At 43.9% G+C, this 19,100-nt stretch overlaps 1 protein-coding gene across 3 annotated transcripts in view; it reads left to right on the forward strand.

Moving 5' to 3' along the window:
* Pibf1 (progesterone immunomodulatory binding factor 1) overlaps window positions 1-8,243 on the forward strand; it is a 149,491-nt gene extending 141,248 nt beyond the window's left edge. For all 3 annotated transcript variants that reach the window (XM_041675467.1, XM_041675485.1, XM_041675476.1), the window contains one exon: window positions 7,759-8,243. In XM_041675467.1, coding sequence (XP_041531401.1) covers window positions 7,759-7,809 — 51 coding nt within the window. In that variant the 3' untranslated portion in view covers window positions 7,810-8,243. The remainder of the gene's footprint in view (window positions 1-7,758) is intronic.
* The last annotated feature ends 10,857 nt before the right edge of the window (window positions 8,244-19,100 follow it).

Below are 19,100 nucleotides of genomic sequence, written 5' to 3' on the forward strand. Positions count from 1 at the left end.
GAGAGGTAGGGAGGGAGGGAGGGAGGGAGGAAGGAAGGAAGGAATAAGTTCATCCACAAAAGGCCTCAGCATACATGTTGTCTCTGGGTGATAACGCTGACTTTGATCAGGTGTAGCCCCACATGCCAGTCATCCCATCAGTTGTGAGGCAGACAGGAAGATTGCCACAAGTTCCCAGCCAACCAGGTCTACATATAGGATCTAAAATAAAAATGCATTCAAGTTCGTAAAGCTAAATGTGGTATTTCTGTGTCTTGCTAATTGGGCAGTTGCTTAGAATTGTAAATGTTGCCCATAGTTCTCTCTGGTAAAGAATCATGCCGCCTGATTAGTTACAGCCATGGTCTTGCCCTACTTTCTTACATGTTCTTTCATATTGCTTAGTATAAACACTTAGGTATGACCTCAAACCTCATGCCCAGTACATAGAACTGAACAGTCTCTGTCATGACACATCCAAACCATATTCATTCATTTCTTTGTGCCAAGTAATATTATACACAGTAGGTTCTGAAGCTATTGTTCCTCTTTACATTCCAGATGGAGATAGACTATAAATCAACACACAAAAGTAGATTGAAACTTTCTTCTTTTCGCAATAAATATTTGAAGGGATTCACTCTGATTTGAACATTACACAATTACATATTGATATTGAGAGGTTTCACTCCAATCCCTTACAGTCTAGCAGGGTAGGGTTATAGCTCACAGGTAGAGTGTTAACCCGGCATGCACCAGGCTCTGCCTGCATTTGATCCTCAGGACCACGGAGGAAAAAAAAAATATCTATCTTTATTGCCTAAAATTCAGAGCTATGTTGAAGCGCTGGGCCTGATAAGCCATAATCCCATCGCTCAGAAGGCAGAGGTAGGAAGCTTGCAGTTCAGGGCAAGTCTGGGGTGCATAGTTAGACCCTTTCTACACAGCACATAATAGACTACTGTACAGAATTACAAAATACAGAAAGCATGGTGTAGAAGAGCAAGACAGAAAGGAGCAGGAGGGTTGAGACAGTCTAACCTCCTGAAAAGGCGAAGCCTGCCCAGCTTCTGCGGGAACTGGACTCTCTCCGTCCTGTCCGGACGCACAGTACTGAGGAGGGTTTTGTTTGTTTGTTTGGCTTGGCTTGGTTTGGTTTGGTGTTGGGGTTTTTAAGATAGGGTGCCATTTTATAGTCAGGGTAGCCTCATGTGGAGCACAGGTTGGCCTCAAACTCATAGCAAACCTCCTGCCTCAGCTTCTGTGTGCTGGGAATATAAACATGAACCTCCACACTCACCACCTGGAGTGATTTTTAAAAGGCAGTAATCCGATAAACTAGATTCTGGTGAAAACTGGCTCTATTAAATACAGAAGGCTATAAAATGAGAAATATATAGTAAATGTGTGACCAGTTTAACAGCAGTCCACGTAACTAGCATTGGAAACAGAACATTGTTCCAGTATCACTCCCGACCCCACCCCCACTGCCAGGGTCTTAGGGATCTGAGGATGGCCTGAACTGGTGTAGAAGAGAGCCATAGATGTCTGTGCACTGCCACTTCCAATGTACATGGTGCTGGGGATCGAACCCAGGACTCTGTGCAAGCAGAGCTGCATCCCCACCTCCTAATGCTGGTGTGACAGAGACATGCCACCAAGCCCATCTTTCAAGGCATTTTGCTTAAAAACTCCCATTTTCCCTTTTTTGCTAACAATAAAATATACATGAGTTCAGCCATATTAACTACTTTACATGTATAGTTTAGTAGTATCAAATATACACAATCTCTACCTTGATCCATTAAATAACTCCCTTTTCTTCCTCCTCGCCGTTCTACATTCTGCTCCTGTAAATTTCACTAAATTGAATCTTTCTGTGGCTAGTTTATTTCACTCCGTGTAATGTCCTCAAGATGCATGTCTGTCTCTAAAACAACTTAGTTTTAACTGAGCATGGTGGTCCATGGCTGTAATCCCAGCCCCTGGGAACCAGAAACAGGATTACCCAGGAGTTTGGGGGCATCCTGATCTACACACTGTGCTCCAAGCCAAAGAAGACCACATAGTGAGACCCTGCCTTCATCTCAGAGGACATTGCATTACTCACTGGGGTCACTGTCGTGCACATCCCTGACAGGAGCACAGGAGGAAGATGTTCTGGCTCAAGGTTTTGGAGGTTTTAACTGTGACCACTCTGCTGTTTCCCAGCATGTGAAGCAGAGAATCATAGCAGTGGGGGCTCATGGCTAAGGCTGCTGATGGCAGTCGGGGAGCAGAGCCCAAGGCAGGGACCAGATACTTGGAAAAGTAGGCTCCAGTGACTTCCTCCAGCTAAGCCCCACCTCCAGAGTTAACACTACCTCTCATGTAGTGCCATCACCAGGGAATTAAGTAGTCAACACATGATCCCTTGGTGAACATTTCATAGTCAAACCATAACTGTCATTTAGAACTATACACATTCTTTTGAAGGTATCTGTTTATTCCTAAGGTTTACCTTATTCTATACACAGGGCTCAGGGTGGTGGTGGTGCATACCTTTAATCCCAGCACTTGGGAGGCAGAGGCAAGTGGATCTCTGTGAGTTTGAGGCCAGCCTGGTCCATGAGTTCCAAGACAACCAGGACTGTTGCACAGAGAACCCATCTCAAAAAAACCAAAAACCCTGATTCTATACACATGGTTCCTGCCCAAGTGCCCCATGGCGTAGCAATGGGAAACTGTCTGCACTACAGCCTGATGCACTAGACAGAAACAAGTACAGAATATTGGGAGTGTCAGCTTTGTCTTCCCGACTCTTGCTGACAGTAGTGCAAGACGAATTACTGAACTGGAAGGGAAGAAGATGTGGGATTTTATGTTAATTTAGGGCAAAATTAGCAGATACTGATGGAGGAGAATTGACAGCTACAGGAATAGATTGGAGATGATGGGACCGCTCCCCATGAAAAAGGATAGGGGAAGAATTCATGCCAGCCAATTGAAAGTAGCTAAAGAGTCATAAAGAAAGCTGGAAGGGCACTTAACTGCTTGCTTTCTTGCTTTTTTTCTTTTAGACCAACAAACAAACAAACCCAAAAGACAAAACAAGCAAACTGTCTCTCTGTAGATTTGGGCGACCTGGAACTCTGTAGATCATGCAAGCCTAACTCCCAGAAACCTGTTATCAGAGGCCGCTAGTTTGTTCCCTGCTACCCAGACTCGAAATAATCATACAGAAGCTGTATTATTTTCAATACTGTTTGGCCAATAGCTTAAGCATATTTCTGGCTAACTTTTACATCTTAAATTAACCCATTTCTATTATTTTATATTTTACCACAAAGCTCATGGCCTAGGCAAGGTTCCAGCTGGAAGCTTGCATCTTTCTACACCGACAACTACATGGCTTCTCCTGACTCCACCTTCTTTCTCCCAGCATTCAGTTTAGTTTTCCCCACCTATCTCTATTCTGCCATGGACAGGCCCAAGACAGCTTCTTTATTCATTCACCAATAAAAGCAAAACATACACAGAAGGACTTCCCACACCATTTCCCCTTTTCTGTTTAAATAAAAAGGAAGGCTTTAACTTTAACATAGTAAAATTACATATAACAAAACAGATATCAAACTAGAATTATAGCTACAATATTTATATCTACTTTATCTTTTTATCATAAGCAAGGAAAACTATAATTATAGCTATCTATTACTCAACTCCATCAAAGACTCCAGAAGGATATAATAGTACCTAAGTAAACAGGAAGTACATTATAAGCAACTTCCAAAACTCTAGAATTGACAGAGGTGTCTCACTGCCTGGACAGTTTCTGTATTGTTGGGGCATTCATCTTCAGCCTAGAGGCCCATAGTATCTGGAAGACTTTTCCACAAAGCAGGAAATTTCAAAGACAGTTCCACCTGTATTCGCAGTTTGTCAGTCACTTTTTCTGTGTCCTGCAAAATGTCTGGCAGACTCTTTGGTGAAACAGGAACCCTGAAGGACCATCTCACCTTTAGGCAAGTTCAGCAGTCATTTCTCTGTGGGTCCTGCATGTCCAGTTCATCAAGCAGTCCAGGCAAGAGCAGTTTCTTGCCCAAATGGGTAACAAACTCCATAAATAGCCTCATCGATGCCCATCTTCCTCTTGAAGTAGATTGGTGCTTCCAGAAGCAGATGTGTCTGTCTCATGTCATGAAAAGTCCTAGCCTCTTAAAACATTTTAAATGCCATATTCTGGGGGCTGGAGAGATGGCTCAGTGGTTAAGAGCTTTGCCTGCTCTTCCAAAGGTCCTGAGTTCAATTCCCAGCAACCACATGGTGGCTCATAACCATCTGTAATGGCCTGCAGGCATACATGCAGGCAGAACACTGAATACATAATAAATAAATAAATAAATAAATAACCTTAAATAAATAAATAAATAAATGCCGTATTCTGAAGGTCTCTGAAAGATTTGAAGAATCCCTCTCTAACTGAAATATGTCTCTATATATCGAGAAAACATGACTAACATGACCTCAAGCTTGTCTATTATGGACGACTATCTATTAACCTATATTTCTTACTTATAAATTACATTTTTTTTTTGGTTTTTTGAGACAGGGTTTCTCTGTGGTTTTGGAGCCTGTCCTGGAACTAGCTCTTGTAGGCTGGTCTCGAACTCACAGAGATCCGCCTGCCTCTGCCTCCCGAGTGCTGGGATTAAAGGCGTGCGCCACCACCGCCCGGCTACATTACATTTTTAAATGAGCTGCACAAACACAATACCTTAATCAAGAGCAGAAATATAACAAAATTGGCTTTAAATTTATATCAATAAATCAAGATCCATACCAGTGCAAATTATTCGTCTTTATAGCATAACACCCTTTAAATGTAAACAAACATTTATAAACAATCATTTAGGGAATTTGGGTGTAGTTCTCTCTAAATTGCTTCTTGCTTTTTGCTGGGCGAAGTATTTTTAGGTGGTGTTCATGGCAACCTTTCAGAAGCTCTTGCTCCATCAAACCACATTAGTCTAGAAGGATTCCACAGGTTCTCATCTTCTGTGGAAACAAAAGAAGAACCTCTTTTCCAAAGCAACAAATCCTTATACCCAAATTTTGAAGCCAAGGTAACCTTTTAAAAAAGTATATATGGGGCTGGAGAGATGGCTCAGAGGTTAAGAGCATTGCCTGCTCTTCCAAAGGTCCTGAGTTCAATTCCCAGCAACTACATGGTGGCTCACAACCATTTGTAATGGGGTCTGGTGTCCTCTTCTGGCCTTCAGGCATACACACAGACAGGATATTGTATACATAATAAATAAATTTTAAAAAAAAAGTATATATGTTGGTTTAGCTTAGCAGCCCATACAATGAAATGTCTCTCTGTACTTAGTTCCTTCACAGTCAAAAAAAATTCAAAGAAAACACAATAGTATACATAATCTAGACTCTCTGCTTGGCCAGTCACTTAAGCCTATTGATAGTTGGCTCTTACATTTAGAATAAACCCATTTTCATTATTTTATATTTTACTATGAGGTTCGTGGACTACCAGCAAGGTTCCAAACAGCTGGCGGCTTGTGTCTTCCCTTTCTGATGGCTCCATGGCATCTCTGACTCCACCTACTCTCTCTATATATATCTCTTTCATCCTGGCTATATTCTGTTAAGCCATTGGCCGAAAATGCTTCTTTATTAACCAATAAAAAGCAACACATATACAAAAGGATTTCCCACATTAGAAACCCATCTGCCTCTGCTCCCAATTGCTGGGATTAAAGGTGTGTACCACTATGCTTGGCACTAACTACCTTCCTAACAAACATACCTCTGTCTTTCTTAGTGAGATAGGGTCTTACGTATCCCAGGCTTGCTCAGACTCAGTGCATGGCTGACAAGAACCTTAAACTCCTGATCTTCTTGCCTCTGCCTCTCAGTGCTGAGACAGTGGGCATGAGCCACCACACCCAGCCCAAATATACCTATTTTGTTATTGTTTGAAGCAGGGTCTCAGTTTGTAGACTAGACTGACCTAGAATTCCTGCCCCAATCTCCTGAGGTGTACACCACAATGCCCCCAGATAAAAACATCCCTTAAGAGGCAGGCGGATCTCTGTGAGTTCAAGGCCAGCCTGGTCTACAAGAGCTAGTTCCAGGACAGGCTCTAAAGCTACAGAGAAACCCTGTCTTAAAAAAAAAAAAAGAAAAAGAAAAAGAAGATATGGAGGAAAATAAGATTGTATAGAAATAGATTTAAAACTAAGTTCTTCCTAGTACTAGTTATGATCAAATGTCCACAATGCACAGAAATTATTTTTAAATGTGATCTTTAAAGCGTGATTTGAATCCCAATCAATACAGTTCCAAGACAATCTGTTTTACCTTTAAAAACTAAAGCTTTTTCAGAAATATTAATTAGATATCCAAAAATCCAATATCCAATTTTATTCAATGTCAAAAGTTGGGTTTATATAGGGGCCAGCTGCCAAATACTCTCATTAATATAGATCGCATTTAGATGAAAAGTTAGCAGCAGAGATCTGTTTGATCATTAAAACAGCCCTTATTGAACATCATTTTATGACTTCCCACAGAGAATGCTTATTAAGTAGATGATTCAAGTAAACAACTGTAATAACTTAGAGAAGTACAGAGGCTTGGGGCTGGATATGTGGCTCAGTTAGTAGAACACTTGCCCAGCATGCATGAACCTGTGGAATCAGCCCCGGCACTACATAAAACCAGGCACAGTGGCTGTGCCTGTGATCCTAGTCCTGGAGGAGTCCAGGCTTTGTGGGGATCATCCTCAGCTGCATAGCTGTTTCCTGCTGTGCCTCCTTGGGAGGACGAGGTGGTCTGATGTAGCACACATTGTGTCCATGCTCCACCTCCCAGCTGCTGGACTACGCCACCAGCCCAACAGCATAGATGACTTGAGGCCCCCGTGGACTGTGCAAAGCTGTCTCAACAGCAATAATAATCCATCATAAAGGCTCCAGGTCTTTAAAAGGGAGCCAACAAGATCCTGAGGTTTCAGGACAGGCATCCTGAGTAGGGGCGGCTTTGAACGGTGGCCTGAGGCCGGATGGCTACCAGTTTGAGACTAGTTCAACCTAACAGCAAACTGTCACATAGCGGAGAGGGGGACAACGGGGAATACGGAGTACTTATGTTGAGGTTTAAGTGTTTTACATGCACTATGCCACTGACTCTCCTAACCACCCTCTGGAGCCTATCACTGTACCAGCCTAGGCCCTTAAAGCAAACATGACACGGTTGAAGAGGCTGCTCACAAGCACCTGGAAACCAAGAGAGGAAACAGGACCGCTACATCTTTTAAGATGTGAGTTGACTTATAGCTCTCAAAACAATACTAGGTCCAAAAAACTTAACTGGTAAATTCTACCAAACCTTTCCAGATAAAGTCACACCAATTCTCTTTAAAAAGTAGCAACAATTTCGAATTTGGGGGTCGATAGAAAGGTAGAGTGTTTGCCTGGCATGCCGGAAGCCCTGGGTTCCAGGCCCAGCTTCACACCAATCACGTATGGTCGAAGAGCCATTTTCTAAGCACTTGGGCAAAGAAGACAGGAGTATCAGAAGTTCAAGGTCATTTGGGGCAGTTTGTTTAAAGCCAGTCTGGGTTGCCTGAGACCTTGGAGAAGGGAGAAGAAGGAGGGGGCAGTTACCAACCTGTTTTACAAAGCCAGCCTTAATCATGCTTAGTGCTGGTATGTAGTTCTCTGCATCGCTCCTGCTTATAAGCATTTGATTTAATTTTCTCATTTTTTTTCTTTTCAGACTAAAACAGATGCACAAGGATGGTCCAAGAATCAAAAGATGAAGGCCTAGTGTTTGGTGCTGGAAAAAGCCAGAATGTAACCCTAACCTAGCCAGGCCCTTCCCTCCACACTGCACCCCCAGCCAGGCCCCTCCCTCCACACCATGCCCCCAGCCAGGCCCCTCCCTCAGCACCACGCCCTCAGCCAGGCCCCTCCCTCCACACCATGCCCCCATCCAGGCCCCTCCCTCCACACCACGCCCCCAGCCAGGCCCCTGCTTTGGAGTAGAGTGTGTACTCCAGAACTCCAGAAGCGCTGTCTCTGTTGGAGGAGAAACGTTCATTTTAATCATGTACTTGACATTTTCAAATATAAGTAACTTAATGTTTATTTTAACTAATGTTAAATTAACAAATTTCAGTATAATCAATATATAAAGTACAAATAGTCACATGCTTTATATTTTGGTTTTATGTATTTTGTTATAAAATAAATGCCTTCTATCCTCTAACTAGATTGTAGAGTTTTCATAAATAGAGAGTTCTTCGTAAGGGTTTGGCTTGTAAATGTTTTGATGAATAAACTTCCTGGACTATATAAATTCTGAGATCACGTAATACAAGTACCAAAACATCTGACATTCTTTAGCACTAAGAACCATTTGTGGCTGGACAGTGGTGGTACATACCTTTAGTCCCAGAACTTGACACAGAGTCAGCAAATCTCCGTGAGTTTGAGGCCAGCCCAGTCTACAGATCAAGTTCTAACACAGGTTCCAAAGCTAGGTGGCGCACGCCTTTAATCCCAGCACTCGGGAGGCAGAGGCAGGCGGATCTCTGTGAGTTCGAGACCAGCCTGGTCTACAAGAGCTAGTTCCAGGACAGGCTCCAAAACCACAGAGAAACCCTGTCTCGAAAAACCAAAAAAAAAAAAAAGAAGCAAACCAAAGCTACTCACACACACACACGAAAAAAAAGGGAAAAAAGCCCTGTGTCTAAAAAAACAAACAATAAAAACCATTTGTGGGGCCACAAAACCATCTAAAATCCATGCCAGATACCCAAACGTAAGAGGAACTGATTCCCAAAAGCTCCTGTGCTCTCGTTATGTGCACCATGGCACATGTGCACCTGCATACATATGAACAGCATGCTACATACAACACACTAAAGTGTATAAACTGATAAACCTTGTTGTTTTTCTTTTGTGAAGAGGGGTTTCCCTTTGCTTGTCTTTGAAAGATCTCCCTGTGTATCTGTGGTGGGCCACTATGTAGTCTAGGCTAGCCTCAGACTCACCTAGCACCCTGTGCTGAGATTAAAGGTGTATATTACCACACCCCTGGCTCTTAAAACACATGTTTTGGTGTTCATGGCTTTTTCCCTTATATTTCCTATTCTCATTAAGCAGGAAAGTCTGCTGTCTGTGGTGAAGTAACAGTTTGCTGAGAAGTCTTAACATTGTTAATCAGGGGGCCGTGTCAGGCACACATCTGTTCAGTGGGAAAAGGAAGCAGTCGGATTTGTTCTATCTTATTGTACATGTTCGCTTAGGTATGTGGGCATGCCTAAAATCCCAGCCCTTGTGTGGGGAAAAGGAGAGGTCTGGGGCTGTTAGTAGCTCAGTGGTAGAATGAAGGCTTAGCCTGCAAGAAGTGTTCAACTCCAGCACCATGGAGGAGGACTCGCAGCAGCAGCAGAAGAACACACTGGGCATGGAACCTAGGGTGTTGAGCTAACGAGTTCAGCACTGTGCTCCATCACCAACCTACAACATACAACATAGATATGTCATAGGGCAAGATTACAACAAAGATTTTGTTATTTCCCGCCTCAGGTGCTGGGGATTGAACATAGGGCCTTGTGCGTGCTAGAGAGGCATTCAACTATTACCTCCCTGGCTTTAGAGGATGGACCTTGATTGACTTTGCTTTTTACTGTAGAAATAGACCACTTTATTCTATCAAATGGAGTCAATGTTCCAATTAACTGAACAGACATGGTTAGTTTTATAGACAGGCAGACTGAAGTTCTGGACAAACCCAGGGACGGACCCACCAGGAGTCCTCAGGGGGGCAGCATTTGTTTGGTTTGAGTCCACAGGCCAGGCCTCAGTTTACACCGGAAGTGTAATACTCTGTGTCCCTGTGGAGTCTTCATTTGTTTCTTTCTTTGCTTTAAAATGAGCTTTGGCTGTGTGGCCCTGCCTGGCGGGGAAATCACTCTGCAGATAAGAATTGCCAAAAATTTGCAGCGATCCTCTTCCCTGTGCCTCCGGAGGGCTGGGATTACAGGTGCGCACCTCCATGCACGGTCTCTCTCTCCTCTTATATCCGAACATGAAGTTACCAGAAATATTCAACCCCCTCTCCCTAGGCCTTTTCTCTCTCCATTTTGTAATTAATACATAGACGAGAAGTTTCTGCCCTGTGCTCAGGTACAATATGCCAGTACTTAACAAATAATTGTCTCCCATCCAAACTGCCCCCTTTAACACCTGCCTCCTTGACAGTCCTGTTCACTGTCCCATTGTCCCTTAAACTTAACATGTCCAGAGCTGAACTCCCCTAGCTTGTCCTCTGGTGATGTCATTTTCAATAAAGCATACACTCTACCACCAGCTGCAATGCATCCACAACCTGCCGTCACCCCTGACCCTTCCTGTAGCTCCCCCACTAACCCCAGCTCTCAGGACTCAAGTCCCAAGCCCTAATGGACTATCTCGCCAAACGGTTATTTTTTTTTAAAGATTTATTTATTTTCGTTCTATGTGTATCGGTGTTTTCCCTGGATGTATGAATGTGTACCACATGCATGCCTGCTCTTCATGGAGTTCTTTGGAGGGTGTAGGATCTCCTGAGCAAACACACAATAGTGGGAACCAAACCTAGGCCCTCTGCAAGAGCAGCAAGTGTTCACAACTGTTGCACCCCAATCCTGTTTTGTTTTGTTTTTTAAACAATGAATGAATGAATATTTCCAAATACACATGAGAGTGAAGGGAAACCGAGGAGAGAGAAAATCACTATCTCAATTACAGTAATATTTGTTGTATAAAACCATCAGTGCTCACTAAATGGTGTTTGAGCTGGAGGCCTCTGGGGATGACTAGGCTTTCCCACTAGTAGTCAAGCCCTGTAACACTAGGTCGCGTCAGACTGGCTTAGTTGAGGCTAGCCTTGAATTCCTTCCTTCCTCTTTCAAGAACTGAAATGACAGGCGTGTGCCCCCAAGGCTTAAATTACACCTTTTAAAAAGGCGCACTAACTGTTTTACTCAATGAGAATGTTTTCTTTCTTTCTTTCTTTGGATTTTTTAAATTGATTTTTATTGAGCTCTACATTTTTCTCTGCTCCCCTCCCTGTCTCTCCCCTCCCCCTCAACCTTCTTGCAAGATCCCCAAGCTCCCAATTTACTCCAGGAGATCTTGTCTTTTTCTACTTCCCGAGGATGTTTTTCAAAAGAGGAGAAAGTACTTGGGGCAATCACAATCTAGCAAGTTCTGACAAAGCCAATGATTTGGGTAACCATTACCAGGAATGCAAAGTAATTAGATAAAGGATATCAGAGACTCTGTGTCATCTGACTTCCAATCAATCTTATCATCCATCAGTAGAAAGGAGACGACCAGAAAAGACTCTTGGTAGGATGCTGTGAACTCAAAAACAGCGCTTGTAAGTATTCTTGCAAAATAAAGTTTCAAACTGGCTCAGATCAAGTCTTCAAGTCAGATATTACTTCCAGTCTTTGAGCAGAACAGAACACAGAAATGCCAAGTTTGTGTCGGTAGCTCAGTGGTGAAGGGGCTGCTTAGCATGCACCAGAGAACAATCAGCTCAGAGGAAGGAAGGTTGGCTTAGGCTCGGCCTCAGAGCTTTCAGTCCATGGTGAGTTGGCACCATGGACAGCATGGACGACAGTGAGACACTGTCTCAAAAACCAAAGCAAGGGCAAATGAGATGATTCATTGCGTCAAGATGTGTTGCAGTCGAGGATGGCAATGAACTGGTCCACTGCTGTCCGAGAGAGCTGAATGGTGAAGAACTGAAGGAAAACTCGAACTCATTTCTAAAAGTTATACTCCTGGCTCGTTTGTCAATTTGACACCATCCAGGGTCTGTTGGGAAGAAAGAACTCGAACTGAGAAAATGCCTCCACCAGACAGGCCTGTGGGCAAATCTGTGAGGCTTTCTCTTAATGATTCATGTGGGAGGGCCCAGCCCACTGTGGGTAGTGGCACCCCGGGCATGTGGTTTGCGGTGCTATAGATAACAAAGCAGGCTGAGCAAGCCATGAAGAAGGCAAGCCAGGAATCACGTACGCTGATTCTAACACTTGGGAAACTGAGGCCAGGGAATATTGGGTACTGGACCAGCCTGGGCTACATAGTGAAAGTCTGTCTCAATAAAACAAATAAACAAGTGGGGTTGTGGGGAACCCACAAATATCAAGAATTTTCAAGCATTATATATATCATAAAATATATATATTAAAAGTACAATTTCCTCTTGTTTATAATAATGCCCTGTCGGGATGCCCCTACACCCGCTTTAAGGCAGTGCATTCCTGTGAAGTACTAGCTGTGGTAACTACACTTCTGCTCAGACTCTGAAAGGCGAGTGCTATCATGGAATAAACAAATCAATAGCACACATACCAAAAGGACTAAATGCAACAGAGTCTTGCATTCAGGTCATGCTGGTCTCGAACTTCTAACCCCTTTTCCTGTTGTCTGAGTGCAGAAGTAACAGGTGCTGGACTGCCACACTCACTAAAAGAATGCTGTCCACCCACCCCTATACTGGAGACAAAGCCAAGCACCAGAGAATGCAAGGTAGGTGCTCTGCCTCTAGGAAATAGCCCCCTCCCCTTTGAATTGAAAGAGAACATTAGAAATTCATTCCCAAAACCAGAATATATGCTTGGCTGCTATCAGTAGCAGAACATTTGCCTAGCAAGTGTAAGAGGCCCTGGTTGCCATTTTGCCATTATCTGCTCCAGGGACTCCACAAGAAAGAAAGAAGAAAATAAAAGAAAGGAGGGAGGGAAGGAGGGAGAGAGAGACACAGAGAGAGAGAGAGAGAGAGACAGAGACAGAGACAGAGATAGAGAGAGAGAGAATGAACCACAAGCCTTGCCATTTTATCTAAATACACCAAACGCTTTTCAGTTCCCAGAATTTTATTCAAGCTGAAGCTAAACCCAGGACAGTAAAGAGTGTTTGTCATAACTTCCCAAAGGATCCATAAAACCCTCTTCAATTACATATTTCTTCTATTCTTTAGGGAAGGGACAAGTCCCCACATCGACCATGCTAGCCTCAAGCTCTATAAAGTCAAGGATGGCCTTGAACACCTGACTCCCTAGCCTCTACCTCCCAAGCACTGGGATTGCAAGCTTGTACCACCAGCCCCAGCAGTGGCTATGACCTGGCACTGTAGCCTCAGCTTCCTGGGGGGCTACAATTGCTACTGTGAGCTGTTACAGACTCTTTCTTTATCCAAAAGAGTTCTTACATATTTATTGGTAAGCCAACCTACTAGGCAGAATGTGTGTGTGGTGGGGGGGGGGATTATATTCCCAGAAAAACACATCCAACTCAACAAGATAATATTTTCACTCAATACATTTCGATGGCAGTGGCCATGGTACCACCTTTGTGTGGGTGCCCTCTCACACGCAATGCCTGTGGACCATGCTTGGTTCTCCAGTCTCCTCTTGGAGGGGGGTTTTAGGTGACCTCTGGTCTCCATCTGCTTCCATCAGTGGATAGATAAGGTGGTGTCATAGCTTTATTTCTTTTGGTGGAATCCCTTATGCCTGAAAAGTCTCCTGAGAAGAAGGAATAGGGCCTGTGTGTCAGCAAAACAATAAGAAAGGGATGGGCCTCGGGGCCATTCTTGGTCTAAACTGCAAAGTAAAGCTCTACAAATTTGTCTCTCTGTTCTTAGCTGGTGGCTCTTTTCTTGTTAGCTATTATTGTTCGTTTGGCTGATAACAAAAATTTTAGGCCAGTGGCCACTTTGCTCAGACTCACTGTTTCTGTTTGAAGCCATGGTCAGCATTCCTAATGAGAAGCCACAATGAACTGGTGTTAAGGGCTGGTCTGTTTTAGAAAACAAGGTGGGGCAAAGACTCAGTTTGGGAGGGTACTTAGTAGAGGCAGGTTCTCACCCTAACAGAAAAGTATATCAAACCTGAAGACTTGTGTTTCTGAACGCTTGACAGCCACCGCCCGAGAGGTGAGACAGAATGAAGGCCTTCACAATGACCAGCATCCAGCTATGCATCTGGAGTTGGTCGCTGATGGGCACAGTGGACTCCACGCTAGCTCACAGCTTCGGGGCTCAAGGAGACAACCTGCTTCTCGAAACCCAGCCCCCTTCCAGGTCAGCCACTCTGCATTCTTCATTCCTTAACCCCACCCCCACCCCAGTTGGATTCCCCTGGGTTCTTCAGCCCCCTTCTGCAGAAAATGCCACCCTCTGCCTCCTGTCTGATTTCCTGTGGCCGCAGGCTGTTCCAGCACACACAGAATGGGAGAATAGAAGGGACATAGAACACATCCGATCAGAATCAAGCTTTGCAAATCACTGTCTCCGGGATGCACGTTGCCAATGCAACTGTTCATTTTATAGGGTTCATTGGACAGCCCTGCCACTGCCCACCATCCCTTTGTCTCTCTTGTTTCTCTTTCTCAGCTCACCCGTAGATAGATCTTAGCTTGGAGCCTGTGAAGTCACTCTCACTGACTTCACACACTCTCACTCTACTACTGATAAAGACACCCTAAGGACAGGCTCGTTTCAGCTCCAGGTTTGAAAGTGTCCCTCTGTGGTTATGACAAGAACAAAGGCAGGAGCGTGGGGCAGCTGGTCACAGTGCTTCCACGATCCTGAAGCGGAGGGGTGTGAACACGGGCATGCCGTTTGCTTTCTCCTTACCCAGCCAACGTCTACTCAGCTCAAGGACCCCAATATAAAAACTTCCTCAAAGACATGCCCAGGGGTTTGTATCCATGGTGAGTCTCAACCCTACCAAGCTGACAATCAAGATGCTTTCATGGTGATTCTCAACCCTTCCAGCTGACAATCAAGATGTTTCCATGGTGATTCTCAGTCCCACCAAGCTGACAATCAGGTGTTTCCATGGTGATTCTCAGTCCCACCAAGCTGACAATCAAGATGTTTCCATGGTGATTCTCAACACTACCAGTTGACAATCAAGATGTTTCCATGGTGATTCTCAGTCCCACCAACCTGGTAATCAAGATGTTTCCATGGTGATTCTCAATCCTCCCAGCTGACAATCAAGACACACCAACACACCCAGCAAATGATTTATACCTACACCTACTTCTCCCTCATTCTTTTGTTATTTGGTTTTGTGTTTTGAAATGGGGTCTCACTAAGTAACCAAGGATGACCTTGAACAGCATCCTCCTGCCTCAACGTCATCCTGAGTGTCGAAACAGCATGCATTAGATGCTGTTCTTGCTGTGGTTTTGTTGGTGTTGTTGCTTATTCTTGCCCAGGCTACCCTGGAACTTTCTGTAGCCTAGGCCAACTTCCAACTCACCTCAGGCTCTTAGTTCTGGAATTGCAGACATGAGCTGCCATGCCTCATTTAATTCTGATATTTTGATATCCCTCTCTAAGAGATATATATGATCTCTAATACATTGCTTAGTGTGGAATAACCCACAATCATAGTACCCAAGAGGCTGAATCAGTAGGGTCATGAGTTTGAAGCCAACTTGGACTATAGAATGAGTTCAAGGCCAACATGAACTATATATCCCAATTAATAACAACAAGTATTATCAAAGTCATTTAAATACATGCAAATTAATAGAATGTTTGCCCAACATATTAAAAAAAAAAACCCTGGTTTCATCTCATGGCAAAATGAATACTAGTTTTCCTTTTAATTTATCTTTTTGTGGGGTTTGCTTGTTATCGACGTTGTGGGGATGGAAACCAGGGCTTCCTATAGTGAGACTATCATTAGGTTACATCCACAGCAACAAAAATAAATAAGTTCATCTGCAGTATAAGCATCGTTTCAGTCATCACTTTGTACACATTGTCTCTCGGTCTTAGGAGGCAAGTGTGGTGGCTCACACCTGCAATTCCAGTACTCAGGAGCTGAGGCTGGAGGACCACTATAAGTTGGAGATCAGCATGGTCTACATAACAAGTGTCAGTCCAGATAGGACTACATAACAAAACCTTGTCTCAAAAAAAAAAAAAGAATGAATAAAAAAAGAGAAAAAGAAATTAACTGAAAAATTAGAATTTCTTGATACCACTGACATTTTCTTCCATTACACAATTTTCAGAAATTCTATGGCATTCTCAGAAGCCAGCGCTCTTTCTGTCTCAGCTCCTTCTGCGGCTCCCCTCCCCATCTTTCTCTCTCCTCTCTTGCATTAGCTAATTTTCATTGCAGTATTAAAATACCATGACCAAAGGCAAATGAGGGAAGAAAGAGTTGCTTTTGGCTGACGGGTAGTTCTAAGATGTCAAAGGAGACATGGTAGCGGATGGGCGGAGCAAAGCCGCCAAGTGTATAGTGGAAGCAGAGCAGTGGAGAGGAAGTAGGGGAAGGATGGACGCTCTCAAAGCCACCCGTGGTGGCGTTCTTCCTTCAGCAAGGCTCTGCTTTGGAAAGGTTCCTTAAGCTTCGCCAACTGTGCCAACCAGGACCAGGTGCTCAAATCCTGAGCCTATAGGAGACAGTCAAGCTACTGTACCTGTCTGATCCCCTCTTCCTCCCGCTTCATCTTTCTAGCTTATAAAACACTTACTTTAATTAGTTTATAGTTATCCTTTTTTGAGACAGGATTTCTCTATGATGTAGTTCTGGCCGTCCTGGAGTTCCATATGTAGGCCTTCAACTCACGGACATCCACCTGCCTCTGCCCCAAGTACTGAGAATAAAGGTGTGTATTACCACACCCAGCCAGCATAGTCACTTTAGTTTTTATTATGTGTGTGTGCGCATGCATTCGGTCACGCATATGGATGGGGGTGCACACGTGTCACGGTACACTCGTGGACATCAGGGGACAACTAAGCAGGAGTTGGTTCTTTTCCACCATAAAGTTCCCCCAAATCCAACTCAGGCCACCAGGCTTTGTGGCATGTGCTTTTACCAGCAGGCATATCTCACCAGCCACAATAAATGGTTATTTTAATCAAAAGAGTGGGGCTTCATAGTCTGATTTCTCTTTGGGCCACCAGCTCGCAGAGAATGACGTGGGGACTTCTTATTAACTACAGAAGCTCAGCCATAAGGTGGGCTGGCCACACCAGCTCTCCCAACTTCAGTTGACCATGTACGCTAGGCTACGTTCTGCCACTGTGTTGCCCCTCTTCCATTTTGCAGCTCCCGTCTCCTCTCGGTCTGACTGATGACTCCTCTTTTTTTCTTCCCAGAGTCCTCTCTGTCCCTGGAAGTCCTGCCTATACCTCCTGCCTCGCTACTGGCCATTCAGCTCTTTTATTAAACCAATCACAGTGACACATTTTCACACACGTGTAAAGAAATTTTTCACGACAGGCCTCCGTTTCTGTTTCTCCTATACCAGATATTCATTTATTATAGATTTTTTTCTATATTTAATCATGCTTACCCTCTTGAACAATTAGAAAACCTTCAAAAACATTCACCAAGAAGCTAAAATGAAATTTTTAGCCCATAGATATTGGAAGTTCACAGCATTCTTTATTTTCTAGATGCTATGTGGTAGTGCCTTGTTAAGAAAGTCTTTATGGGGCGGGAGAGATGGCTCAGAGGTTAAGAGCACTGGCTGCTCTTCCAGAGGTCCTGAGTTCGATTCCCAGCAACCACATGGTGGCTCACAACCATCTATAATGAAATCTGGTGCCCTCTTCTGGCATGTAGGCATACATGCAGACAGAACACTGTATATATAAGTAAATCTTTAAAAATAAAATGAAAGTCAGAAGGAATGTCACTAAATGTGTAGACGTGTTCTTGCAAACAGGTCTGAAATGTTCAGACTACATGCTTAGCCCACACAGTATGGACCTTCTCAACTACTGATGTAGGTAGAAGAGATTCAAGAACAATGGTTAAGAGCACTTATTGCTCTTGCAGAGGACCTGGGTTCAATTTCCAGCACCTACATGAGGCTCAAAACTTTCTGTAATTCCAGGTTCTGGAGATCCAATACCCATTTCTGATCTTGGAGGGCACCAGACATACAAGTGGTACACAGACATACATGCAAGTAAAACACCCATACATATAAAGTAAAAGTACTTTTTAAGGAAACATATCTAGAGGCAGGGAACATAACTGAGTTGGTGGGGTACTTTGAGAGTAGACATGAAGCCCTGAGTTAGGTTATCAGCACTATCCCTAATATAACACAAGGCCAGTGGAAGCCGGAAGATCAGAAGTTTGAGGTCATCCCCAGACAGCCTGACATGCATGAAATCCTGGCTCAAAAAGTTAATATAAATAAAGGACTAAAACAAAATTGTATATAGCTCATTATCCCAGGAATCCTGGAGGCAGAGTCTGGAAGACTGACAAAGGTCCAAGGCCCTCCTGGTCAATACACCAAGTCCAGGCCAGACAGAGCTACCCAGCAAGACCCTGTCCCAAAAGAAAAAAAAAAAGGCTTATATTGTTGAGCATGCTGGTGTGGATAACTGTAAGTCAAAAAAAAAAAAAATGGGAGATGCAAGACCCAAGATCAGGAATGTAAGAACACCATCAGGTACAGAACAAGTCCAAGTCCCACCTGTGCTTCCCTAAGATGCTGCCCCCTCCCCACCAAAACCAACCTCAAACACAAACTACTTCCACAGGGGCTTAAACCAAATAAAGAAAACATTTAGATAATTCCTATTACCTGTAGTGACTAAAAGGCACATTCTGTGTCCATTAGCTCAGGAGAAAAGACTGTGTCTCCTCTGGTGGAGTCCTTGGGGTCAGACCTGTGGGACTGCTGAGTCATGTGAGCGGGAATGGCAGCCGTGTCTTGTGTGGCCTCTCTGCAGAATAGTCCTCACAACTGTGTATTTTAATCGACTGTGGAGGAGCCCTGGAGATGCAGCTCGTTGGAAGACTGTGTGCCTAGCACATACAGGACTCCTGATGGCTCCATCTCCAGCACCGTGCACTCACTAGCAAGGAAAAACAGTAGACTTAATTTCTGTGTTCAGCCAGTTGACCAAATCGCTATAAAACCAAATACAGCAGAAAACGTCTATCATATAAGGACTTTAGTCATGGGTTTGTTATTAACTGTCATTTCAGAAAAGGAAAGAGGGAAGTCAAACTGATTATGGGGCAAACATTTCTACAGACAGGAAGCTCTCTGTTC

Source organism: Microtus oregoni, unplaced genomic scaffold (genome assembly GCF_018167655.1).
Source record: "Microtus oregoni isolate MIOR12 unplaced genomic scaffold, Mior012 000001F_ref0000356, whole genome shotgun sequence".
Lineage (NCBI taxonomy): Eukaryota > Metazoa > Chordata > Mammalia > Rodentia > Cricetidae > Microtus > Microtus oregoni.